This window comes from Carassius carassius, chromosome 15, assembly GCF_963082965.1.
Source record: "Carassius carassius chromosome 15, fCarCar2.1, whole genome shotgun sequence".
Lineage (NCBI taxonomy): Eukaryota > Metazoa > Chordata > Actinopteri > Cypriniformes > Cyprinidae > Carassius > Carassius carassius.
Genome location: NC_081769.1, coordinates 29202014 through 29228641, shown reverse-complemented (window position 1 = coordinate 29228641; position 26628 = coordinate 29202014). Strand labels below are relative to the sequence as shown.

The 26628-nt window shown below is 34.0% G+C and overlaps 4 protein-coding genes across 4 annotated transcripts; 2 read left to right on the top strand and 2 right to left on the bottom strand.

The window, feature by feature from the left end:
* Positions 1 to 2726: 2726 nt before the first annotated feature.
* Positions 2727 to 9465, bottom strand: rnf144b (ring finger protein 144B). The gene is given in 8 exon segments (XM_059568420.1): positions 2727 to 3086; positions 3314 to 3403; positions 5504 to 5648; positions 5744 to 5948; positions 7058 to 7118; positions 8213 to 8317; positions 9300 to 9425; positions 9427 to 9465. Coding segments are annotated over 8 exon segments (933 nt in total). The 3' UTR covers positions 2727 to 2924.
* A 5479-nt stretch (positions 9466 to 14944) lies between these two features.
* Positions 14945 to 17217, top strand: LOC132158824 (telethonin-like). Its single transcript, XM_059568409.1, has 2 exons — positions 14945 to 15194; positions 16233 to 17217. Exons 1-2 carry the CDS (start codon positions 15058 to 15060, stop codon positions 16633 to 16635), a joined length of 540 nt encoding a protein of 179 aa, XP_059424392.1. The 5' UTR covers positions 14945 to 15057; the 3' UTR covers positions 16636 to 17217.
* Positions 17218 to 20550: 3333 nt separating this feature from the next.
* mrpl32 (mitochondrial ribosomal protein L32) lies at positions 20551 to 22927 on the bottom strand. The gene is made up of 3 exons (XM_059568408.1): positions 22734 to 22927; positions 20949 to 21130; positions 20551 to 20834 (listed from the first exon to the last, which is right to left on the bottom strand). The coding sequence occupies exons 1-3, from the start codon at positions 22822 to 22824 to the stop codon at positions 20583 to 20585; spliced, it is 525 nt and encodes a 174-aa protein (XP_059424391.1). The 5' UTR covers positions 22825 to 22927; the 3' UTR covers positions 20551 to 20582.
* Positions 22928 to 23165: 238 nt separating this feature from the next.
* LOC132158822 (proteasome subunit alpha type-2-like) lies at positions 23166 to 26428 on the top strand. The gene is made up of 8 exons (XM_059568407.1): positions 23166 to 23252; positions 23889 to 23965; positions 24121 to 24253; positions 25134 to 25256; positions 25410 to 25491; positions 25643 to 25716; positions 25803 to 25860; positions 26133 to 26428. Exons 1-8 carry the CDS (start codon positions 23212 to 23214, stop codon positions 26247 to 26249), a joined length of 705 nt encoding a protein of 234 aa, XP_059424390.1. The 5' UTR covers positions 23166 to 23211; the 3' UTR covers positions 26250 to 26428.
* Positions 26429 to 26628: the final 200 nt, after the last annotated feature.

Sequence of the window (26628 nt, the reverse complement as noted above, 5' to 3'; positions counted from 1 at the left end):
CAATAAGATTCGCGTGTTCGGTGAGCAGAGCTCACGCTATCTGGCCATTGGCCAATCCAAGGCTGCTGGTTGGCGAATCGACTTCAGTGTGATGTGATGTCACAGAAAGGTTTCGTTTGGCAGATGTTACGAGCGTCTTGAGTGCACGTTGTATTAAAAACTGCTAAAATACATTTATGCCCATGACTTGTGAAGAAAAAATAGTTATATATAATATAACTATTGTACAAATAATGCATTTTCATGAAAAGAATAAAAGAGAAATGAAAATGAAAAAGTATATAAAATATACTAAGTAAAATATAGTGTAATTTCCACTGTGGTATCAACGAGAAAAAAAAATTATCATGTTCTAACTTAGCATACATAATCTATTCAAGATCTCATGCTGAGGTGAACAAAACAAACTCAGTTTAACTCGTGACTAATAAAAACAAACGACACTATGTAAAATAAGAGCTTATTACATGACGTCATGATGAAAAAAGCCTTGACCTCACACCATAAAAGAAGAGTTTTACATGTAGGCCTTTCTTAGTCATCCTTGCAGAGTTGTGTATACATTTTGTTTTATTATCTTTCATTTATGATTATTTAAATGGAGAATACAGCAAATATAATCTAAAGAGAATCAACACTGAAAAGAATAACATTTTAAATAGGCTACAACAAAAACTCTTCACGCATTAAAAGTAATAACAGTCATTTAATTTAATCTAAAACAGACTTCATTATCTTTATGATTTTTTAAAGGATGAAATGACATGGATATGCTTTCAAGAAATTTTCACCCTTAAAACTTCACAAACACAGTATTTATTTTAAACTTCTGACTAAGGACAGTTCCACCCCTGGCTAATGAGTGTGTTGTATGTATTATCTTTAATTTATGATTATTTAAAAGGAGAATATAGCAAATATATTCTAAAGAGACTCAATATTGAAAATAATAAAATTTTAAATACAACAAAAACTCTGTATGCATTAAAAGTAATAACAGTTTATTCTAAAATAGACTTTATTATCTTTTTTTCTTCATTTTTTTTAAGGATGAAATTACATGGACATGTTTTCAATATTTTTTTTTTTACCCCAAAAACTTCACAAACACAGTATTTATTTAAACTCCTTGCAAAGGACAGTTCCACCCCCGTCTAATGACTGTAATCATGTTTGATGCTGGCCAGCTGTGTTGTGCATCTCAAGCGTATGTGTTTGAATGAGTTTGGCCTTTCATTTGGTCTTCTTCACAATCGAGTGAGTTGTCAACAAGATGCTCTCACAATCATAATTACTCACCGACACTGAATGTTCTCGGAGGATGTTTGTAAGCCGTAACCGCTCTGCAGCAGGAGGGACATTCTTGTGCTGCTCAAATTAATCGGCATAGAAAAAAACATTCAAAATATATTTTATTACAACAGAAAAAAGAGCTAGGCAAATTATTTGACAATCTTTGCATCTGGCTTCGTCTGCAAGCTTCATTAGATGTGCCTTCATTCATTATAAAAAAAAGTGTTATGTGTGTATGATTAACTGAATGATTAACTTGTATGCCAAGATGTTCACTTGCTAAATGGTAAGTTATTGGCATCCTGTTACTTTTTTATTAAAAAAATAAAAAATAAAAGAAAAATACTTAAATCAAATATTTAGTTAAACCCAGTGGATTTTTTTTAAATATCCAGCGTTCTTTAAAACTCTTGTCTCTCTAACTCACATAGCCTACTTCTTATCATACTTCACATTATTCTGATTTTTCTTATTAGAAACAAATCAATGTCTGCAGTTCAACCTGTGGCCACACGGTGTCTCTCTATTGCTGAAATGTTTATTTTGTTGCAAATAAATGATCATTCCAGTGTAAATCCAACTCGGAACAAAATTAAAACCTGAATACAGACTCATACGAAGAAGCGTAAATACATTCTAATATGGAAAAATAACTGTGGTACCTTTTTCTTAGTACTGTACATGTTCATTAGACTCTTCTTGACTCTTACTATTAACATCTTCCCTTTATCCCTTAGTCATACTGACAAATTAAGATTAATGCTTCAAAATATCTACAATGATGATCCACAGGAAAAGACAGGCCATGAACTCAACCTTAAGTGATGATGCTCTCAAAGGCCTTGTCACACTGTTTTCAATCTTATCCACATTTTCTCATCTTCAAGAGGCATTTAAAAAGTTAACTAGACCTCATATATAAAAAGAACGCATTATTTAAATGGAAATGAAAGCAGGCAAACAAAAATGAAAACAAAAGCAGCAGGAATATTCACTTAAGCAGAAACTCTTGTGTAAATATTCCTAGCTGGGTATGAAATACAATACAACAACTGTTTTCTGTTTGAGAAATGCTTTCTTTTTCATGCTGTTTCACTATGAGTATGAGCCCTGAAACTAAAATGATTTAAAAAACTACATTTATTGTTAAATATGACTATGTTTGTGTGTGTGTAAGTTTAATAACTTGAGATAACTTTATGTTAAAAAAAAAAAATAATGTTTTCTAACCATTTTAAAATAAGAACACATAGAAACTGGCCACTTTCACTGCTCAGCTGTTAAGTTTATTGTAATGAGGATATAAAATATTTAATGCAGAAAAATCAACAAATGTAAAAAGAGCACAGGACAGTACCCAGACTCATAAATACATTATTTACATATTAAAGTACACAAGAAAAAACAGCAGGGCCTTTGGTCCAGAAGGCTACGGGGAAATAAAAAGAGTTCCTTTACAGATGTTGTTTATTCAATAAACAACAAGATTCTTTTCCTATAATGCACCTGAAGGCAAAATAAATCCACCGAATTTACCAGGCACTGAGAATGAGGCACTTGTGCACCTGGATCGCGGGACTTGAGGATTGGCACGTGGAGGATGCTACACATGTTGATTATTAGGAGCTCTCCTATGCAGTGGAATCTGATGGCTTCTTGTCTTTCTTCTTTTTCTTGATCTTCTTGGCCTGGCAGGGTTTGCACACGCAGCACAGGATGCAGGGAGAGGCCAGCAGCAGCAGCGGTGATGTCACTAGCACGATGATGCTGACGCCCACCAGTATACCGACCACCTGAACACATCACAGACACAAACTCAAACTCAACTGGGATTTCACCGCATGCGAGTAGTTATCATTTTATGTTATGATTAGAAACAGTCTAATCTTGCTGTAAAAAAAAAATCAACTGAAAAAGCTGCAAAAATGGGTGCTTTCTAAAAACTAGACACCAGAGTCATTTGGAAATTGGTAAATGTCTAACATAATGAAAAAGAGTGCACACTGGCATTCCAGCTAACCTGTGTCCTGTTCCACATGACGGAAGCTCTGGAGTGCCCCAGCTTGTTTCGGCATGGTCCTTTATCATAATGTCTCAGAAATATATCGCCCTGTAACCATAGGGACATTTACATTTACTTATCTAGCAGACAAATTTATCCAAAAAGGCTTACAAATGATAACTGGCACAAAAAAAAAAAAAGTAAAAAATTTAAATTGTAATGTAATATTATATTGAAATCTAATTAGTTATATTATTATTATTATTGAAATGTAATTAAATAGGTTCATATTATTATCATTCATATTATAAATAAAATATTTTTAAATATTTAATAATTGACAATTTTATTTATAATAATTAGGGATGGGCAAATTAATGCACTATTATTGCGTTAACGCATTAATTGATTAATGCCGATAATTATTTTATTGCGCGTTAAAGCAGTTTTTTTTTATTATTATAAAAGTCTGGTGCTCACTGGCTCTGAATACACACACAGACAAATCATGGGTCACAGGAGGAGATGTTCCCGATCAAATTATTTAGGCTAAGCATCAATCACGACTTCATAAATGGGAAATAGGAAGTTTCTGATAGCAAGTGAAGACAGCAGAGAAGTGCTTGCTCAGCACAGTGGAGTGCACTGTTTTGTTAACTTTGTGGTTTATTATTTTGAGTCGTATGGGATGCTGTAACACACTGCCCTCTCACAATTTATTGCTATACACATCTATCGCTTCATGCAATCATGCAGCACGTATCAGAAGATCTGTGCTTCTGGCGCGGTTAGCACTCATACTCACTGATCTGTATAACTGAACCGCACTCTTGCCCACCTCTTCCAACCGAGCCAGGGACTGTTAAACAGAGCGATCACGCTAGTCAAATGATCCTGTATTTTGGGGTTAAGATTGCCTAGTGTGAGCACACCCTAATTATTCTCCAGCATCCCACACACACACACACACACAGTCTCTACCCGCCCATCAAGTTTTGTCCTGCGCTGCCCTCTGCTGAGATGGGTCCCTCGATCATCCAGGTTTCTACTCGGAAGATGCCTGTTATAATGTTATGATCGAGGCTCTGGACTCTGAGCATAACTTGTTTTTCTATAACAAACTAAAATATTTTCTATAAAAACATTAATGTCCTGGCAGTGACAAATAGCTTGTGTTATATTTAATTACATTAATGTTATAAGTTAAGATTTACAAGAAATATTTTAACTGCTACTATGTAAAGGTAACCCTGCTGTAAAAAAAATCATCTTATTTGTTTTAAGTGTTTACAAACCAATGTTATTGCACTTTTTTCATATAGGCTAGTTTTGTGCATAACAATGCGATTAATTGGGATTAATCGCAGACGATCATTCGATTAATCACAATTAAAAAGAATTTAAAAAATCGTTGCCCAGCACTAATAATAATACGTTTTAATTTTAAATGACTGTTATAATAATAATAATAATAATAAATCATAATAATAATAATGTATTTATTTATTACAATTAAAAAATAATATTATATTAAAATTTAATTTATTTGTTATATTATTCTTGAAATGTAATTAAATATTTAAATGTTAATATTTTATTATTCATATTATTATTATCAGTAAATACTTATATTTTATTAATTTTCATTTTCAATTATAATAATAAATTAATTTCATCTTACATGATGTAATATTATTATTATTATTATTATTATTAATATTATTAATGTTATATAATAAATTACTATTACAATTGAAAGTTGTTGTTATTAGTCAAACTGTTACAAATATTAAAATTTATAAAAATATATATATTAAATTAATAGAAAACATAAAAATGTTATCGTTATTATTACTATTAATATATTAAAATTTTATTTTAATAAAATATTTAATGAAATATTTATCTATTTTTATTATTATTATTCATATAACAAATACCCCTTAATTTTATTAATTTAAATTTTTAATTGTTTTTATTTTAATTTTTAACTATTATTATTATTATTATTACTACTATTATTATTATATGCATGTCCAAAAATCAAGGTGTGCCCATAGTACATGCAATGTGTATTGCTTTTAATATCACGGTTACATTACACAATACATTAATGTGGTACTGTTATACTTTTATAATACCATGGTATTTCTATTGTCTTAGTGTCAAAAATCTGTAATGCATTTGTAAACTCCTAAAGTCACTTACATCCAGATTCTGAAGGCAGTACCAGCAGAACGTGTGTTTGCAGCTCTTGCAGAGCATCTGTGCGCAGCCCTGATTGCGCTCTATATAGACGCCACACATTGGACACTGTTTAATGGCTGCATCAGTTTCAGCGCTGCTCAGTGCACTGCAGAGACGACACATAGAGCACGTCTACAGGGCTGTGTTATGGAAGTGAATGATGAACAGTTATTGGTTCAGTGGTAAATCGATCACACTGACCTGTCTGCTGATGGTGCCATCAGAGGCTGGTGCTGGGAGCAGGAGTGACCATCTATCCAAGGGCTTCTGCAGTCGCAGCAGAAGATGGTACGGCACGCGGGGCAGGGCACAGGAAGTGGTTTGCCTTCAGTTCCAGGCGTCAGACTGCACACGGCCTGACAGTCCAGCACGGGACACCATGCTTTACTGGGGTCTAACTGAACTCCTGAAAGAGAGAAAAAAATCATTCAAAGCCAAAAAAAAAGGAGATGTGGCAAAGCCAATTCACTTGCTTGCAAAATTCCCTTCCTCACTGTCAACTTCTCATTGAGGTTTACTGTTAACAGTCACAAATCCGGGACGTTCTTGCAATATCAGGAAGACCTCTGTGAATACTAATTTCACAATTTACTCTGACACCACAGACAGTCTAGACGATTCCTAGCATTTCGAAGGCAGCTCAGATGCAGAGGCAGTGGAAGAAGAAAATCCCACAGCTTCGCCGTCTGAATAAGCTCATTGTTTACACTTCTATAAACGCTGAGCTGGACCCTGGCAGACACAAACCAGCAACCAGCAGCACACTCATACTTGAGACGTAGGATAAAACCTTTGTCCGAAACTTCTAAATATTTGCATTTGCAGACAGTACTGTATAGACGGACATAGGAAGCTATCATATCATCTTTGAGTAATACTTTGAGTAATATCTTGTGTAAGATGACTTCATCTGTTTTTTTTTCTCTTGCTGTGATATCCCACAATCCAAAGATATTTTATAAAAAAATTTTTTTTAATAAGAATAAGAAATTTCAGTTTACGTTTTTAGTGTCTTACATTAAATTACCAGGGTACCAAGTTGTTCCAAGTTAATGTGTCAAGAAGCTGCTTCTGTGGTACAAATACTGTCACTACTGTCCTACAAAACTATGCCAACACTGGAACACTGTTTTTTGATTGAATATTGATTTCAAATCCATTTTCACACTCAAAAAAAAAAACAAAAAAAAACGGCATGTTTCACACTACAGATCATAGTCTAAGAGATCTAAATTTCCTCCTAACTCAGTTAGGATTGATTTTCAAAAGCTATATTTAAACTAGAGACAGAAAAAATACAATATATCACTAAAATCAGTAATAACTGACATAAACAGTCTAGTAAGCATAAAATGATGCTTCTTTATAACTCACATTGCTTATCTAAAACTGTTTGTTCCTGTCTATCATAGTCCCTCTAGGAATTTCAGAGATGATTATAGTAACACTGTCCTTCAAGAGTGATTATGGAAAGCGGCACATAAATGCATGCATACAAACATGAACAACACGTACCTCTTTCAAACCGGAGCCGCTGATAGAGCTCAACCTGATCGCTGGGAGCAAACAAGGCGAGCTGTACAAAGAAGGATATGAATTTAAATTCAGGTCATGTTTGAACATGTCATGTTTGAGCAACAGAACTGCACATGAATATGTTAGACATAATTCACAGTCAGCTGGTCAATTGTGTGAAGAGATCCTGCTTATGAAAATCTATAGTAAATAAATAGAAATGATTGTATTAAATAACACAAGAAAAAGACTGAAATAACACAAAAGAGGTCAAAAATGTGCTATTTAGACAGTTTAGCATTTTTATATATCACTGTACTTTAATTTATGATGCATTAGTTCACAAAACAGGTTGGTGGAGATCATGAGGGGAAAATAATACTCAGACGTGTGGAAACATTGATGATGAATAAAGCCATTGTGTTCTTGCTGTGGCAACCAAAAGCAAAATGAACATTTAGACTAAACTAGCCTGGAAAAATTTAATCAAAGCCGTTTGAGTTCACTTTAGATCTATTTTAATTTGCCATGGCTTTGTCATGTAGTTGCTAAGGTTAAGGCTAATTTTGTCGCTAGGGTGTTCTGAGTGGTTACTAGGGGGTTGCTTTTGCAATTAACTCTGTTAATTGACACTACTGTTTAAAAGACTGGGGGGGGGCTTTAAAAAAATTAATACTTTTGTTCAGCAAGGTTGAGTTAATTTAATAAAAAGTGCAAAATGTTTAAAATACATGCTGTCCTGAAAAATCACAGTTTCTACAAAATATTAAGCAGCTCAACTGTTTTCAACAGTGATAATAATAAGAAATGTTTCTTGAGCAGCAAATCAGCACATTAGAATGATTTCTGAAGGATCACGTGACTCTGAAGACTGGAGTATTGATGCTAGAAAAAAATTCAGATTTGACATCACAGGGATCATTTACATTTTAACATATTAAAAAATTTTTTTTTAAATATTTTAAATTGTAGCAATATTTTACAAAATTACTGTTTGATCTGTATTTCTGATCAAATAAATGCTTGCCTTGGTGAACTAAGGCTGAACAGTTTTGACTCCCAAATTTTTGAACATTTAAATATTCAATATTTTTAGCATAAACTGTTGAACTGGAAACTGTGTTTCATAACTGAGAGCGAGATAGACAGAAGTACCTCAGAGTCCAGCAGGGTTCCGGTGTTCTTGCAGGCCGGATCAGGGCAGCTGATGGCACTGCCTGCACCGCCCCGAATAGCCACCTGTACATACTGCCTTAAACACTGCAAACACAACACAGCTGTGACTTTTGTACAGTCTGTCTGATACTATTATACTTTTTGTAATATTTTATATTTTCCATTTAGTTTTTGCCATTTTTATTAGTTATTGTGGGCTGTTTTAAGAATGTATATATATATATATATATATATATATATATATATATATATATATATATATATATATATATATATAAATGTATATATATATACATTCTGTTTTAAGAATGTATAATATATATATATATATATATATATATATATACATATACATTCTTAAAACAGCCCACAATAACTAATAAAAATGGCAAAAACTAAATGGAAAATATAAAATATTACAAAAAGTATAATATAGTTTTTATTATTCATTTCAGTTTTGGTTTTAGTTATGTTAGTTCATCAAGTTGAAAAAATTATGCCTTGGCAACTAGCCGAATAAAAACAAGAATAATTATTTTATTTTAATTTTACTTTTAGTTTAAGAAATGCAAAAAAATTTCAGTTTAGTTTTCATTAAGTATTATATCCCTAGTCAGGTTAATCAATGTTCAGAATTAGCTAAACATTGTTTTGATAGATTATTATTAATATTTATGCCTTTCAGGGGAAGCAATTGTTGAATGGAAGTTGGATTCCAGTAGAATGTTTTAACTTAAATATGCCACACTTCAGCTTAAAAACCATTAAACGTCAAATGATTTGAAAGTCTGACCCACAAGATTTGTTTCAGAGAAAGCCTAGATTTGGCTAATCTTAAATGGCATGTGAAAGAAAATATCCCCCACTTGGCGAGACTGAACACTATTGTACTTTGTTTACTGCATGAACCAGACCACAGCTAGAGGTAAACACCTGCTTATGGAACGATGTTTGTGAACGTAATTTTCCTATATTACTGATACTTGCATATGTAATAGCAACTACATATTCTGCTGCATGACAACACACTTCAGTTTTAAAAAATTTTATTCAGCAATGCTCTTACCTGCACACAAAACACACAGTTACAGGACTGCAGTGTGCTGGTCTCCAGCTCAGGACAGTCAGTCAGGCAGAGTTTGCAGTGGATCATGGCTTTTTCTGCCTCCATGCCTGCTTCCTCTTGTTGTTTAGCCCGTCAACTTCAGAAATAGTGGAGTGCCGTCCTCCATGCTTCTAAAGAGAGGAACAAGCAAAGCTGAGGTGGATGGATTGCAACGTTTGAGTTCTAACGTCAGAAAGGTTTCAAAACGCAGATTATGCAGTTCAATTGAGTAAGAAAGGAAAGAAAGGTCTTTAGCAAAAATGTGAAATCATTCTTCTGAAGTCAGTTTTCAGTAGAATCTCACGCAGACAATACATAAGCATTTAAAGACTGTAACTCACTGTTAGTCGGAAGATCTGTTATTAGCCGTCTGTCTAATCTCATTTGTGTTGTGTACACCAGCTCAAAACCTGCTCAGCCTGCTCTCTTAATGGAACACCAAACAAGTCGTTCCGGAGGAACAAGAGATCTTCTACCCAGAATGAACTCCCAGCTTTATGAAGTCTTCCAGTCAACATTCCCGTCCCGCATGACGACCCAATCCCAAACGGGAAGAAGTCATAATAACATAATCCAGGATAAAGCTAGATTAGAGGGCCCCGCCTGCCTCGACAGGTCAGAAAAATAGAGATAACGGTGACATTTTTATCCATGACACATTTGTCTCCTCTGTCACGATCAATGTGCATAACATCACTGCCCTAAATGTCCGTTGTCTGTCCAGTCAGTATTGATTGATGAGACACGTGTGACGTCCACTGACACTTGCAATTTTTTTTCTGCCATGTCATTGTACTTTTGACCGAGAGCTTGCACTGTTTTTGGAGTTTCACCCCTTGTGACCAAACAAGAAATAAGATTTAGGAACAAATGGTATTAGGAAATGTGCTGAATCAGTCTCAGTACATGCGTATGTGTGTGTTTTTGTATAAATAATTGAAAAAGCACCAAATCCCAAACCAAAGAATAAAGGATCAGAAACAAACAGTATCAGGAAATGTGCTGAAAGAATGTCTAGCAGGAATATGATTAAGGTCCTGGATCTCTATTGATCAGTCTGAAAACACATTTGGCCTCATAAAGTGGGTCACTAAAGTGAGCTCTCTGGCAGTTCTCAGCAGTGAGCATTATTTGCATATACTTTGGTTTTGAGCCCAGGGAAGTGAAACACATGGCTTTGCAAACAATGATTAATATCATGATGCAGTGAAATCTTGCCAAATGAGGAAACAAAAATAATCCAACTCTATAGTCATTTTAGTAAATAACTATTCAGTTATTTGTCTTTTTTTTTTTAGACTTCACCGTTTTGCCAAAGTAATACAAATTAAACAGGACAGGTGATTTAAACTCTGATTTAATTCTTTATTATCTAGACCTTTTATCTAGACAAGAATAATGCATGTAAGTCTGTAAGCAAGTGACATAATATTATACAACATCTGTATATTTTCTAAATCTATAAAATTTACAAAAATGTGCAGTATATAACTAGAATACACTGATAAATACTAGAGCTTCATCCCAAGCGTCATCATGTATGAATAGGTACTACATTTATTAAGGAATCTAGTTAGTGGTCTTTAAAGAAGTATGTTCTACATAGTATGCTTGTGTGTAGTAAGGATGCAATTTAGACATACTACATCAGCCATGCTGAGATTGTCATGTGACACAGCATCAGTTACGCTGCTTTACTAGAATCTTAGAATCTAGTTAGAAGGATACTAAACCTGGCACTGTATATCTCAAATATTGTTGGCTCCTTTACGAATGGCTTTTGTTTCCCTTTTGAAAGTCGCTTTGGATAAACACGCCTGCCAAATGCATAAATGTAAATGTTGATGTAAATGCATGACTCCTCTCCTGTGGCCTCATGGGATAGTTACTCTAAGAGTCCATTGGATGCCCACTTTAGAATCTTGATGGAAGATTTAATCTGCGTACTTCGCCTGTTTTAGGTCGCCAAATGTTTAGTAGGAGAGCAGGCATACAACATTTGGAGAGAGTGAATGTTAGACAGCCCACAATGCAATGCGTTCGACGTGACGAGAAAACAGAATGCGTAAATTTGAATGTCTCCTTGATTCACTTAATCAGACTGACAAAAACTTTTTACACAAACATTATAACAATACCTCTATTTACTCGTTGTAACCATGTGACACTGTAGCAGATTTATCTTCATGTAAAAAGTAATAGGCAGCATCTACTGCGCAGTATGCACAACACTATATTCTATTGAGGAAAAATGTGACGTCGTAGAGCTTCTAAGTTAATAACAAACAATTCTGTCAATAAATGACAGTGTTACTGTAACTCTAGTACGGCTACTGTCAGGCATAAAAGACACATTTAACGTTCTTCATTGTCACGCAAACACACTACAAGAAAATCAGCTCAAATACAGACCAGGTAACCTTAGTGCCTTAAGGTGTTTCCTACCTAAACCGCATTTTTTGGGCATAACAGCCACCCCAAAATCGGAACGTAACTATGAGGACTTCAGATAGCTCGGTATTTACTGTAGGTGTGGTACAGTAGCTATGTTTTGAGACGCAGTTAATAAACTCACCTCACGTTTCACTGCACTCGTGTCTGGAGTCTGTGATGATCACTCGCGCATCTGATAACGAAGATGCTGCTGAAGATCGACAGGCAGTCGGTTTTACATCCCCGCTTATTCACCTCGATCACAAAGAGGTGCAGTGATTTACTCCCGTCACGTTACATAAGGTTGCGTGTGTGTTTGTGTGAAGTTATCGGACTGTGTTAAAGGGTTTGGCCACTTCCTGTTTTCTCCTCCTACTGGCGTTTAACGTTAACTCTTTCACAGATGAGCCTTGGAAATTTTTCACATTTTGCTTGGAATTTAAAGAATAATAATCATAATAATAAAAATTACTTTACTATCGAAACTAAAAACTAAATTTGAAACATAAAAGGGATGTAATAATGCTTGTTTCAGTGTCCCATTCTAAATTATATTAAATGCATTAGAGAGCGTATCATATTAGCGTTCAGTATCAGGAGATGGCGAAGCTATAAAATGTTTTATCATGTAATATTATAGGCTAATATATATATATATATATATATATATATATATATATATATATATATATATATATATATATATATATATATATATATATATATATATATATATATAGTCATTTTAATTTCATAATAAACAAGCATGTACAACAGTACCCTCTAGTGCTAAAATAAATTGACAACACAAGGGACAAACTGTTCTGGTGTGAGGTTACCTAAATATTACAACCTCTACATATTCAAACCCTGACATAAGGAAGATACCGGAGCTGTTTTGATTTGTTTCCTCCTCGTATATGCTTTCACTGAAGCAGATATGACGACTAATAACAAGAAACATGCTCACATATGACATCAGCAGATGACATAATTTCTTTCCATTGCTGTAGTCTAGTTCACGGGCTTAACATTCATTTATCCATCATATTCCACTACAACCAATTTACTCTCCAGTACTCACCCTCAGATCCCAGTCTAATGGAGTGTTATCAAAAATATGGGTTCCCAAAATTACATGCCGTTAGGAGAAAAACTTTTCATGTGACTTTATGAGAGACACCTTTTGTATGCTCAACGCAATGTTTATATAACTTGATATAAGATGATCTGTGTGAGTGTCTTTGTGTTTGAGGGTCATTTCTCATCCATCATGCTGTGCAGGTATTGCAGTTGCCAAGGATCTCATTACAGGGGAAACTGGCTGCAAGCGTTCAGGCGAGTGCTTTGGATTGGCTTGGCTCAGGCCACAGTAATCTGATGCTGCACCTTGCATTCAGTGCATCGCTGGCATTTCTCAGTCAACGTTCCTCCAGGCTTTAAAAGGATGTTGTCATCATCGCAGTCCTCTGAACCTGCATGTAATTGCTTAATGTCTCTGTCAAGTTCAGGGAAGAACCAGATGAAATGTGGTCTCAGCGCTCTTTGAATCAGTGTAACTAATTCAGATTTTGGTGCTTTAGTAATCATTATTAAGTTATTTTATTAAATATAGTGAATTAAAGCCATTCAGATTCTCGTATTTGTCTTGTGAGATGTGCTATGTCAGCTGCTAAACCACCTGAACAATGTCATAGTATAACAACTCACACACCACATCACAGATAAGCTTGGGTGAATGTATACGTATTTATTTATGTATGTGTTTGTTTGTTTATTTTTTTTGAGCCTTGTGATATTATTCCATAAGAATTATGAACAGTAACAGTTTACCTCCATATTCTCATCATGGTAATACATTTGTTGGATGTTTTACTTGTGATGGATTTGTGTGTGTTTATTCTTCTCAGTTTTACTTTTAACAAAGAACATTGGAGATTATAGATAAATGACAGTATTTAATTCTTCCAGATTGCAGAAAAAGGTATATTTTAATACAACTTAACAAATCGATACAAAGCATTTATTGAATTATTATTTATTTGTTTTTTTCATTTATTTGTTTATAATTACCCATTTTATCCCCAGAAATTTGGTGGAAATTACTTAATAGAGGCGTCCTTATCAGTGATATTGGCTGATATAATATATTTAAAATATTTGGATAATCGCATCTCTTTTGATTTTTATGTGAAATATGACATGGACAATTTCTTGATGGGTGTCATTGGGACCTGCTTTCGTTTTTATCAGTTTGGTTGAAACTATATTTAAGTTTTATTTATTTATTTTTATGATTTGGTATGAAATTCGAGAAACAGACGAATTGGTTTACGGTAGCAACAAATGCACGTGTATCCACTGTAGTTACAGTGATATTTACAACAGTGAATTCCACAAACGTAACTGTAGAGAGCTCCAAAGTCACAAACCCACTCACCCACACACACACACAAACACACACAATACATACAGCTGCTTAATCTTGTATGATTGGTTGATGCACGTCGAGGCCAAATTTGACAATCGTCCTGCAGGAATCTCCAAGTCTAAGAGAGACCTCTTTCATCAGTAAACTCGAGAAAGAATTGTTACTGCTGAGTGATGCACTATACTATATATCACACCTACAGAACATCAATCAGACAGAATGGTTTGAGTTTGACACGCTGCTCTGAATGCCACACAATGTGTGACTTAACAATGGTGTGCGGTTTTTGCACATGTGTTGACAATCGAGAGAGACAACAAGGGCGCTTAAACATGAGATGAGTGTCAGAGATATCTGAAAATTTTTCTATTTTTATCTTTTCAGAACATTGTGGATGCTATGTATTTACTTTTAATGATAACTTTGCTTTTAGTGTACATACCATACCACACATAAAATGTATATTGCATTTAACTTAACATTCTTAGGGCATGGCACCAGTCAGCATCTAGTTTTGTTTCTGTCAGCAAAAGTCATGATGTTTTGACTTACATACAACAGGAAATCTGAGATCAGATGTGTTCTTTGACCCTGTTGATTTCCTGGTAAAGCTGTTAGTCTTGCATATCAGTTAAATGGTCGTGGGATTAGTCATTTTCCCACCTCGTCAAACTACACCAATCTGAAGAGACTCCTGTGGGGTTGATAGCAGAGTGTAAAAATAGAAACCAACCCTATTTATAAGACACAGTAAGACTCAGGAGGGAAGCAGCAGCCTTTATCAGAAGATCTGACTGATAACTTTCTTATACAGTTTTAATTTGGCTTCTATTCTTTGAAAGCTTGCTGGATGAGATGCATTGCCTGAGCAGAAAGCCCAGGTCATATCTGCTGAACTCCTACAGTGATTTCCTGGAGATTGACGAGATTGCCAGAGAATCATATGAGGCCACCTGGTTAGACCTACTGATGGAGACAAGACCAGAATACAAGTATGCATTTCTGTTTTCCTACTGTACATGTTGTATTTGCAGGAATCATTCACCCCCCCAAATTATGTTTATATTTACTTGCTTTTATGTTGTTCCAAGCCTGTATGCTGTTATCATAAACTCTGAAGAATTAATAGCAGTTAATCGTCATCATAACTGTCAAGCTCTGGGGCAAAAATATTGTAAAATCATAATAAAATAGTCATTTTCACTCATGTTATACATTTGTAGCCTTCCAAAATCATACAGACTAAATGTGTTTATTCATTTAATCTTTTCCCCTCTGATGCAGCTCTCATGCAGTCTGTATTTTCAAAGTGGTACATCACATCAACCCTGGAGTGATGGTGCATTTCCTGTCTGTTCATCACACAATGTTATCGTATGACTAGAGAAGATTTAGAATATTGTGCATAAGTTTTATGGACTTATAGCGCGTTTTTTGTTGTTTGTTTTTAGGGGTAAAAAATGAGGACAAAAACAGAATTTTAATTTTTGGGTCAAACATTAATTTACTACACTTACTTTACCTTTTAATGCAAATTGATAAAACTGATAGAAAAATCATAAAAACCCTTATTTTAAATCATATTTAAAAAAAATAAATAAATATATATATAAATATATATATATATTAAAAAAACATATATATAAAAAAAAAAAATATATATATATATATATATATATATATATATAAAATTGTATTTATTTATTGTTCACCAAGGATGCTTTTAATTTATACAAATACTGTAAAAACAGTAATATTGTGAAATAATATTGCAATTTAATATAACTGGTTTTCAGCATCATTACACCTAGTCTAGTGTCACATGATCCTTCAGAAATAATTCAAATACGCTGATTACATGCTCAATATATATATATATTTTTTTTTCAGGATTCTTTGACAGTTAGAAAGTTAAAAAGAAAAACAATATTACAAAAAAAATTACAATACTTTTGTCACTTTTGATAAATTGTATGCATTAAATAAATATATCGTTTACTTTACTAACTTGTTCAAGTCCTGCTTCACAGGAGGACATGTGTCGAGAAGGATTCAGTGAGAAAGGAGAGCTATGAAAGCAAGCAGGTGGTTAATTTCACAGTGAGACGCTTCCTAAACCAATCCATTCACATGGGGAGAGAGGGGGAGCCACTGCAGGAATATAATCTACCTTACAAAAACATTCTTCCAATACCAATATTTGTACCCAGAGATGTCACGCAGCCTGACATTACCCGGGAGCCCTCTCCCTCCAGAATAAAATCTGCCATGGACTCTGAGACTAGTTTAAATGGTCTTTGCCTTCAGAAGAGAGAAGTCTCGTCCTTCACCGAACACAAGCCAATGGTAATCCAACCCAGGAGTCCAGACTTCAGAGCGTCCAGCCTCATATCTCCCCCACGAGACACACTCGGCTTCCAGCGACGAGAGTGATGAGCCGATGAAAGCTGCCTGCCATCATGGACACGGATACAATGACAAGTATGGTGGGTGACCTCACTCATACTTAAATACCAAAGCCTTCAAGAGACCTACGTGCTCATAATTTGTTTTCAGCTGAGACTACCAGAGAAATCGTATCATAGGAAGATACCACAAAATACTATTGTTTAAGCATAAAATGAATGTCATGCTATTTAACCATATGTTTTATAATTTGAAACATTGCTGTGCTCTCTGTATTTTTTTACAATAAATGCCACTTGGTGTGTTATTTAACACAACAACATTTTCTAAATGTGGCTTAAGTGTCAAAATCATCCTAAGCAATGGTCTTAAACCTGAATATTCTAAAAGAATTGAGTCCAAATTAAATTACATTTTTAATTGTAACCTATATTTAATTATAAAGGAGCTGCTGATGTATTTCTCATTAGGCTTACAATGAACTGCAGGGCAGACATCTCTGATGGACAATCATCAATATCTATTCAAAACATTTAGTTCTTGGAAATAAATGCTATAAATAAACTGTAAATCTCATTTATATGTATTAATGAAACTATGGCAAACAATATATACCGTATTTTTCGGACTATAAGTCACACCTGAGTATAAGTCGCATCTGTCCAAAAATACGTCATGATGAGGAAAAAACATATATTATATATATAACTATAACATATATAACTATAAGTCGCATTCATTTAGAACCAAGAACCAAGAGAAAACATTACCGTCTACAGCCTCGAGAGGGCGCTCTATGCTGCTCAGTGCAGACTACAGGAGCAGTGAGCAGCATCTCTGGCAGTATATAGCGCCCTCTGGCAGCTGTAGACTGTAATGTTTTCTCTTGGTTCATTTCTCTCGGTTCATGTCAAATTAATTTTGATAAGTAAGTCGCACCTGACTATAAGTCGCAGGACCAGCCAAACTATGAAAAAAAGTGCGACTTATAGTCCGGGGAAAAACGGAATATATAAAAAAAAACCTGAGTCAATCAAACTGTGATATATTCTTTCATTTCAGTAACCTCATTTTTATTTTAGTGGTACATATTATTTATGAACCATCTTTAGACTGAAAATAAATAAATTGTCTGTTAAAGTTCATCAGTAATGCAACAAATATGAATTTATTCATTTATGCATTTATATAGTCTGCATTCTACTTGATCCAAAAATAAATAAATAAATAAATAAAACGGAGAAGCGCAAAAAATCTGCCTAACAAAATATAGTCATTTTCTGATATGATTGTCAAAGACATAACATGCTTAATGCTTGTTTTTTAGTAAAACTAAAAAATTACATAAAAGCTAATTCAAGATATTAATAAAATTATTAGTTAGTTAAATATATTAATTAGTACATAAATAATATTACACTAACTAAATTGTATACTATACACAACTAAAATAACTATATATCTCAAAACAGCCTAAATAAAATACACATAAATTCTCACAAAAGAAAAACGAAAAAAAGGAATTTTAGTTCTAATGATTTGTAGTAGATTTAGAACATTTTTAGATGAACATTGGGATGTTTATTGTTGACTCATTAACATGAGTCATTATGTTTGGTATGTTTTCAAAGAAGAGCAGAAAAGTCATTTTAAACAAAACTAATCATAAGTAGCACAGATATATTTGTAATAAAAGACAATACATTGTATGGGTCAAAATTATCGATTTTTCAAAAATCATTAGGATATTAAGTAAAAATCATGTTCCATGAAGATATCTTGGAACTTAATTTGGACAACTTTAAAGGCGATTTTCTCAATATTATATTAGATTAGATTTAACTTTATTGTCATTATGCAGAGTACAAGTACAGAGCTAATGAAATGCAATTAGCATCTTACCAGAAGTGCAAGAATATAGTGTTTTATATACATAAAAGTGCAGAGTAAGTGAAGCTATGATATACAAAATGTACAGTGGAGTTGCTATATACAGTATTGAGCAGAGTATATACAGAATATAAATAAGAAAGCAATGTAGCGATTGTACATTTAAAGGGGCAATGTAGGACACATTATGAACAGCAGCAACATGAGAACATTGGTAATAAATACAGTTGGATGACTGTGCAAAAGTATTGTTAAACAATGTATTCTATCCAAAATAACAGTGGTGCAATGATATTTTTATAGAAATAGTTTACTGTGCTTTGTACAGTAACAACTTTAGACAGTTTATATAGCTTTAACAATGTGCAGTCTGTGCACAATATGAGTATTGCAAATACATGTTTGTAAAGTACTGTGACCAGTGCAGGTTAGATTGGTGGTGTGGAGTTCAGAAGTATCACAGCCTCGGGGAAGAAGCTCTCCTGAGCCTACTAGTGCGAGAGCGTAGGCTCCTGTAACGCCTGCCGGATGGAAGGAGGGTGAAGAGTCCATGTTTATGAAGGGAGGCATTCTTGGTGATGTTTCTTGCCCTGCCCAGGCAGCGCTTATGATAAATGTTCTCGATGGAAGTTATATGGGTACCGGTGATCTGTTGAGCAGTTTTCACCACCCACAGGAGTGCTTTGCGGTCAGATGCGGAGCAATTGCTGTACCATACTGAGATGCAGTTCCTGAGTTTGATCACAATATATATATATATATATATATATATATATATATATATATATATATTATAATGATATATATATATATATATATATAGATATATATATATTACTATCTATTATCTGTCTTCTAATGTCAAGATATTAGCGACCTGCAACACAACACTGCTAAAGCTGCTGCAACCTTTCAACCAAAAGGTGATAAATGCATTTCTCCATCAGGTGCATTTAAACTGAAACACACTTATTTAACAACAGACTATACAGATCTGTTATCATTTGACTGATAAAACATGTTTCGTTTCTTTGCTTACTTTGAACAATCTAAAGTCTTTTGCATGAGATCTCCCAGACAGTTTGAACTATCATGCAATTACATTAAAAACATCCAGCAGGCAATTTACTATCTCATTGGGGAGTTGGATACGTTTATTTAAATACATATTAAATGCATTGTATAGAAATATAAGTTGTCTTTACATTAATTGATTTTTAATATACGTACATATTTTTAATATAATTATTAAATGCTCATAGATGCATCTTTATTTACACAAAATACTGAATTTTGAACACCCCTAAACTATAGTGACTTTGGTATAGTCCTGAGAGCAGGGCAGTTGAGATTCCAGATACTCGAATGATGGGCAGAAGAGGTTAACTTGGAGCTCTAAAACCTTCTTTGAATTACATTGCGATCTCTTAGTTTTGGCTGTTGTTGTGCGTAATAAGGTTCTTTAATTTATTTTAAAAAATGACAGATTTTTGGTGCTATTGTAATACTGTTTTTGGACACGCACTAAGGTAATGTGTTTTTGTGGATATCTACAATGATGTACTGTGTGCATAAATGATCATCATTTAGATTAAGAATGGTTTTTGATATTAAACAGAATAATGGTAACATGGTTAACACTGTCATGTGACTGTGATACCCACTGATCATCTTCAAGTCTGCTGCATGTTGGGGTCCCAATCACCCTGATTTTTACAATTATTTTTAACTTTTATTTAAACCCTTTTCCAGATTTGACCATAAAACCCTCCCTGATAGGTGTATGATAATGACTTAAGATAGTATTGACCAAATCAAAATCAAATCTAATTATTTATCTTAAACCATTTTATATTGTACTGTGGACAACATCCTCTCTAGCTATGTACTGCTATTAAAATGACATATCACTAATTTTTCAACTAAAACATTACATGGACCGAGCCAAGGACTGTTATTAAACGACAAAACAAGGGTATAAAAAAAATGATAATTGATCCATTAAAATGCTAAGCGCATTACAAAATATCTCATGGATATGAAACGGTGATCTTCATTTAACAAAAATCTTTATTTCAAAGCAGTTACATGTTAAACCAATAAGGGCGTTTTCTGTTGCGCTCTACTATTCTCTTGTCCTTATCTGCTTCAGAGGGCGTTTCATTTTCATACAAAACAACAGACTCTACAGCAGGAGTGTTGAGAGGTCCACCTTCCATGACGGAGATTTGCTTTCGTATCATTGCCGTCTCCTTACTGACTTTTTCATAGCAGAATCCACACAGAGTATGCTTCAGCTTCATGTTGCCACACGATGGACACGGCTCAATATTGTACTGGAAAAAACAAAAGAAAAACAAGGATAAACTGCTGTTTACTACAGCACAGTATAACACTGAAAGTTCTTTTAACTTGTATAATGCTATACCGGTGAACCAGTGAGATCTTACCTTGACTTTTATCAGTTTATTTGGGTGTCGTCTTCTGCAACGATTTACTTCAATGGTTCTTCTCTTTTTAGGAGCTGCCATCCAAAAGATACTGTCCAAGAAACTGGGCTCAGAGTTTTCTTCATCACTGCTGTGAAGGGATTGAGGAAGAATCTGGGGACCATTTACTGCCAGAGCTGGACCTGAAGAAAAGATTTATGAGATAGATTAATAAAATAATAATTAAACTGAGTTACTAAAATTATTTTAAACACACAAGGGGCATTTTAACTATAACTTACCCCAATCACGGTCTTTTTTTTAATTTTTATAAGAGAGCACACACACAAACATACACACACAAATATTTTAAATGAGAAACTAAAATGAAAGAAACTATTACTTATCAATCCACATTTTTAATAACATGTTACCTAATTAGCAATATACGGTAGATTAAGTTATAGACTAGGCTAAATTGCCTCTAATCATACATATAACTCATACATATAACTAAAATATAGTTTTTTTTTTGTTGCAATTTTCTTCAATAACCGTGTCCCTGAAGTCATTTTCCACCCTGTTAGTACATACTTTCTCGCCTTTCAAAACTGACTGAAATTTCATTGAGGAATTTCATTTATAGAAGTGACATAATTTATTTTTCCCACTGGTATTCATCTTTACAAAATGAGGTAAGCGTCAATTCTCACTCCTAACTTTTTTTTTTAGTTTTTGAAATGTTATCCTGTTTGTCCCAACCTTATATTATGGAGGATGTTTGTCCTATCAAAAAAAATTTAAAAAAATATCTGACATAGTTATAAAAGTTCTGTCAATCTGTAGAAGGTTAGCTAGCTAAATGTTGATCACTTAATGAGCTATGGCTAATTAAGATCAAAATTTTCTAGGAAATTATAATAGAATAAATAGTATTTAGTGTATATAGAAAATACATTTCTATATACGTGTGTGTGTGTGTGTGTGTGTATATATATACACACACACACATACATACATATATATATATATATATATATATATATATATATATATATATATATATATATATATATACACACAAATAAATATATATATATATATATATATATATATATATATAGTCATCTTTAACAGATAATCGTTTTGCCACCATGATTGATTGTGATAAGGAGCCACATAGCTATTTTTTGTGTCCCTCCCCCAAAGGAAATCTGGATTTTTTTTTTGTTTTTTTTTTTATTTAAAAAAAAAAAAAAAATTGTTGGTATCATTTTGAAACAATATTATAAAGGTGCAGTTCCACACATTACAGATAACATGCAGGACAATGACAGAAAGCTTGTGCACCGTTAACGAACCTGTTAACACTGGTGTTAACACTGTGACCCTGTTATGCTCCTTTCCACCCTGTTAGACAAGTCATTTTAAATAATAATTTCTTAGCAACGTTAAATGTTTGGCATACTTTTGTCTTATTTTGTGAGGTGAGGAGCACTAACAGCCTAAATATGTTTTTGAGAATTTTTTTTTATTATTTACAGCCCTATTGGCAAAAATTGGCACAAAAAGTACCTGTTCTTAATTAAGACATGTTCTACTCATCCCCGAGCTTGACCAATATCCATTCCTAATAGTTAAACATATCACTATGTTCACTAGAATGCAAAAAAAAAACATAAAAATCATGTAACTTTTTTTTCCAACACTTATGAAGCCAAAATGTTACCGCATACCAGGAATGACCCGTATGGTGATATGAGTGGAGGTTAGTGTAACACATGACATTACAGTAAAGGCACTCACCGAAGCTGTCGAAACCCGCTGCTTGCGCTAAACGGAGCTCAAGATGCTGCAGAGAGCGTCCGACATACTGAAGTAAACCCGATAATGACATTATATGCGGTGTTTTTATTTCATATCAATTTAACATGTAACGTTACAGACCTAACATCCTCACGGTCACGGCTCTTAAAAGACTTCCTGTGCATGCGCCTTGTTCGGCACCCGTGCATGCTGGGATTTGTAGTACAACGTTATAAAAATTCAGCTTTATTTCTGAGCGGGTGTGGGTGAAATATTTTCAAAATATATAATTAAACCAACACATGTTTTATTTGATTATTAAATGAATTTAATTGGTGCCAGGTAAAATAAAACCAAACATCCAAACGAAAGTTGTTTTAAACTTAGACTGCAATACCCACAATTCATTAAGATAATCTTTCAGCCAATCAGATCAATTAAGCGCGTGACGTCACTTCCTCAACAGCCAGACGCAGCCATGGCAGATAGAGGGTACAGTTTCTCCCTCACCACTTTCAGGTAATAAACATAATGCTTTTGTTATATCCAGTGTTCATGAAGTATAAACGAGTGTGTGTTTTTTTTAGCGAATAGCGAAGCTCGAGTTTTTTGGTCTGCGTTCCTTCAATCAGAGGCGTTAAATCATTTTCCGGCCGTTAATGCAGAGTCACTGTGTTTGTGATGCAGTGCTTGTTTTATTCATGTGCATCAAAATTCATGAACACGATGAACTAAACACATAATGAATCCCAGAGCAACAGATTCTACACTCTCATGGGTGTTTAAGGACAGACTGGGCCCAGTTTTGTCTTTGCGATTGGAACTTGCTTATTTTACTTTCACTTTCTGTGTATCATTGGAAGCTGTTTTTGTATGTAACTCTAAGTCCACATGAGTAAACAACAGTTTTGTGACAATGTAAATGTGTAACATTTTTATAAGGTCTGTAGCACTTTTGTTGTGCATATTTAATAAGCCTCATTTCAAGTCTGTAAATGGGTAAAGTAACAACACAGCACAATGTTTTAATGTTATATATATATATATATATATATATATATATTATTTATTTTTTATTTTTTTAAATCCTATTCAATATGTCAAGATATACTTCACCTTACAATCACGACACTTTTTTTATTTTTCTGTTTTCAGCCCTTCAGGGAAGTTGGTCCAGATTGAGTATGCGCTGGCAGCTGTAGCAGCTGGTGCTCCTTCAGTTGGAATAAAAGGTTAGTAATGTTCTTTTATTTATTTATTATGTGTGTCTTAACTTTGCATTATTTTTAAAAACTTTATGGTTTTAGCATGTGCTTATTATGAGTTTTTTTTTAACTGTGTTTACATAGTAAGAGACTTTCATTTTATCATTATTTCGTTTTCACAGCTTCAAATGGGGTTGTTCTGGCTACAGAAAAGAAGCAAAAATCAATATTGTATGATGAGCAAAGTGTTCACAAAGTAGAGCCCATAACCAAACACATTGGTATGGTCTACAGTGGCATGGGTCCAGACTACAGGTATGGATTTGGAGCCTACATGAACAAATGCTGTGTAATAATGATTCTTAATATGAAGGCAGTCTTGTTAAAATAAAGTGAATAGTTCACCCACAAATGAAAGTACTCACCCTCAGACAATACAAGATGTAGATGAGCTTGTTTCTTCATCAGAACAGATTTGGAGACATTTAGCATTACATCACTTGCTCACCAGCGGATCCTCTGCAGTAAATGGGTGCCATCAGAATCAGAGTCCAAACAGCTGATAAAAGCATCACAAGTAATCCACCCCACTCCAGGCTATCAATTAATATCTTGTGAAGAGAAAAGCAGGATGTATGTAGGAAACATCCATTATTAAGGTGTTTTAACTTTAAACTGTCACTTCAAGTTTAAATCAATAATAGCACATCAATCTCCTGTTTGTCCTCTCTCATTAAAATGCTGTTTTAGACTGTTTTCATTTGTAAACAGTGCTTGATCTGTGCATATTCCTCTCCTGATTCAGACAAGACATCTTTTTCACTGTTTTATGGAATATACAATTAGGCCTAAAAGAACCGTTTGAGGATTTGTTTATTATAAGCATGCTACTTTTTGCTTCACAAGACATTAACTGATGGACTGGAGTCATGTGGATTATTGTGATGTTTTATTGTGACCAATTCACTGCAGAGGATCCATTAGTGAGCAAGTGAAGTCATGCTAAATTTCTCCAAATCCATTCCAATGAAGAAACACACTGATCTGCACCTTGGATGGCCTGTGGCTGAGTCAATTTTCAGTAAAATTGACAAATTTTTTATGTTGTCATAGTTATATTGTAATGGTGGAATTATATGGCAAAGATAAGATGCTCAATAAGAGTTGTTGTAATGGGTTTTTATCATGTCTGCAGGGTTCTGGTGCGGAGGGCACGGAAGCTGGCTCAGCAGTACTTCTTGGTCTATCAGGAGCCGATTCCTACAGGCCAGCTTGTTCAGAGAGTGGCTTCTGTTATGCAGGAGTACACACAATCAGGGTATGTGTGATATGTCTCCATTGCACAGTTTACCACTGTTACAATTGTTCTTGAAGTTTCCCTACAAACAGCTCTTTTGCAAAATTTATAACAATATGCATGTACCAAATTGACAGTGGCATAACATGCAGATTTTGTCATATTATTGTTCAGAGGTGTTCGGCCATTCGGTGTGTCACTCCTGATTGCTGGCTGGGATGAAGACCGTCCATACCTTTTCCAGTCAGACCCCTCGGTATGCTTGCTATTCAATTTGGTATTATGTCATTTAATTTATTGTATTAGTGTAGTCTTTAAATTTGAACTGAAAATAATAATCACTTAAAATTTAAGCTATTTATTATGCACTGTATTCAAAAAATAAGATTGACTTTGATCTGTTTAAGGGAGCATACTTTGCGTGGAAAGCCACAGCCATGGGGAAGAACTATGTGAATGGGAAAACATTCCTTGAAAAAAGGTATAAAATGTAATTACCAAGAGCATAAGACCCTTTTAGTCTTCCTAAATGGACAACATCTCATTTGTTTAATTTTCCTGTTTTAGATATAACGAGGATCTGGAACTGGAAGATGCGATTCATACTGCTATTCTGACACTTAAGGTAATAATTATACAATTTTATTATGAATATACAACACAGCCATGTTTGCTAAAGGTCTGTTGTTTGCAGTAATGTATTAGATACCATTATTATTTGCATACAAGATCCAAGATTAACGTTTTGTCTGAACTAAAATATTTTTTAGCTGTGAAACTCCCTATAGGAATTACATCTCTTTATCTAGCTTTTTTAATTGTGCATTGGTGGCAAATGACTCAATATCTTACTGACACTGTAATTAACTATGTTATCTATTACTACTTTTGTTACAGGAAAGCTTTGAAGGTCAAATGACTGAGGACAACATTGAGGTGGGAATCTGCAATGAAGCAGGATTTAGGCGACTGACTCCAGCGGAGGTGAAAGACTATCTAGCCGCCATCGCTTAAATCATCTTTTCAAGTTATAGATTAAGAACTTATTGTATTGTCTTCACTAGTACAACTTCATTAGTACTTATCCATGAGTTTGAGCAATGTAAAGGCATGGAAAGAAGTGAAAGTTGTATTGTTTATATTTTGCTTTTCTTTCTTACTGAAGGAAAAAAATAAAGAAGTCTTTTCAAATTCTTTTGAAGGTCTCCATTTGTTCTATTGTGCAACATTTTAGATATGAGCAAACTTTATAAAAGAGGATTGAGGATACTTAACATATGGTTTTATAACATTAACTTACATCTGAAATGACATTTATTGTTATATATCTAGCTTCTGTGTTTGAATGTCCAAAAACAAGCTCATGAAGGGGTTTGGCCTGCGTCAGCCAATA

Bases quoted from the DNA above. Each gene is read 5' to 3' on its own strand.
- mrpl32 (XM_059568408.1), bottom strand. From the start codon at position 22,824: ATGTCATTATCGGGTTTACTTCAGTATGTCGGACGCTCTCTGCAGCAT. The intron at 21,131-22,733 runs GTGAGTGCCTTT...TCTTTTCTTCAG, and splicing joins AGCGGGTTTCGACAGCTTCG to GTCCAGCTCTGGCAGTAAAT. The intron at 20,835-20,948 runs GTAAGATCTCAC...TGTTTTTTCCAG, and splicing joins ATAAACTGATAAAAGTCAAG to TACAATATTGAGCCGTGTCC.
- LOC132158824 (XM_059568409.1), top strand. From the start codon at position 15,058: ATGCATTGCCTGAGCAGAAAGCCCAGGTCATATCTGCTGAACTCCTAC. The intron at 15,195-16,232 runs GTATGCATTTCT...CCTGCTTCACAG, and splicing joins GAGACAAGACCAGAATACAA to GAGGACATGTGTCGAGAAGG.
- LOC132158822 (XM_059568407.1), top strand. From the start codon at position 23,212: ATGGCAGATAGAGGGTACAGTTTCTCCCTCACCACTTTCAG. The intron at 23,253-23,888 runs GTAATAAACATA...TTCTGTTTTCAG, and splicing joins TTCTCCCTCACCACTTTCAG to CCCTTCAGGGAAGTTGGTCC. The intron at 25,492-25,642 runs GTATGCTTGCTA...GATCTGTTTAAG, and splicing joins TTTTCCAGTCAGACCCCTCG to GGAGCATACTTTGCGTGGAA.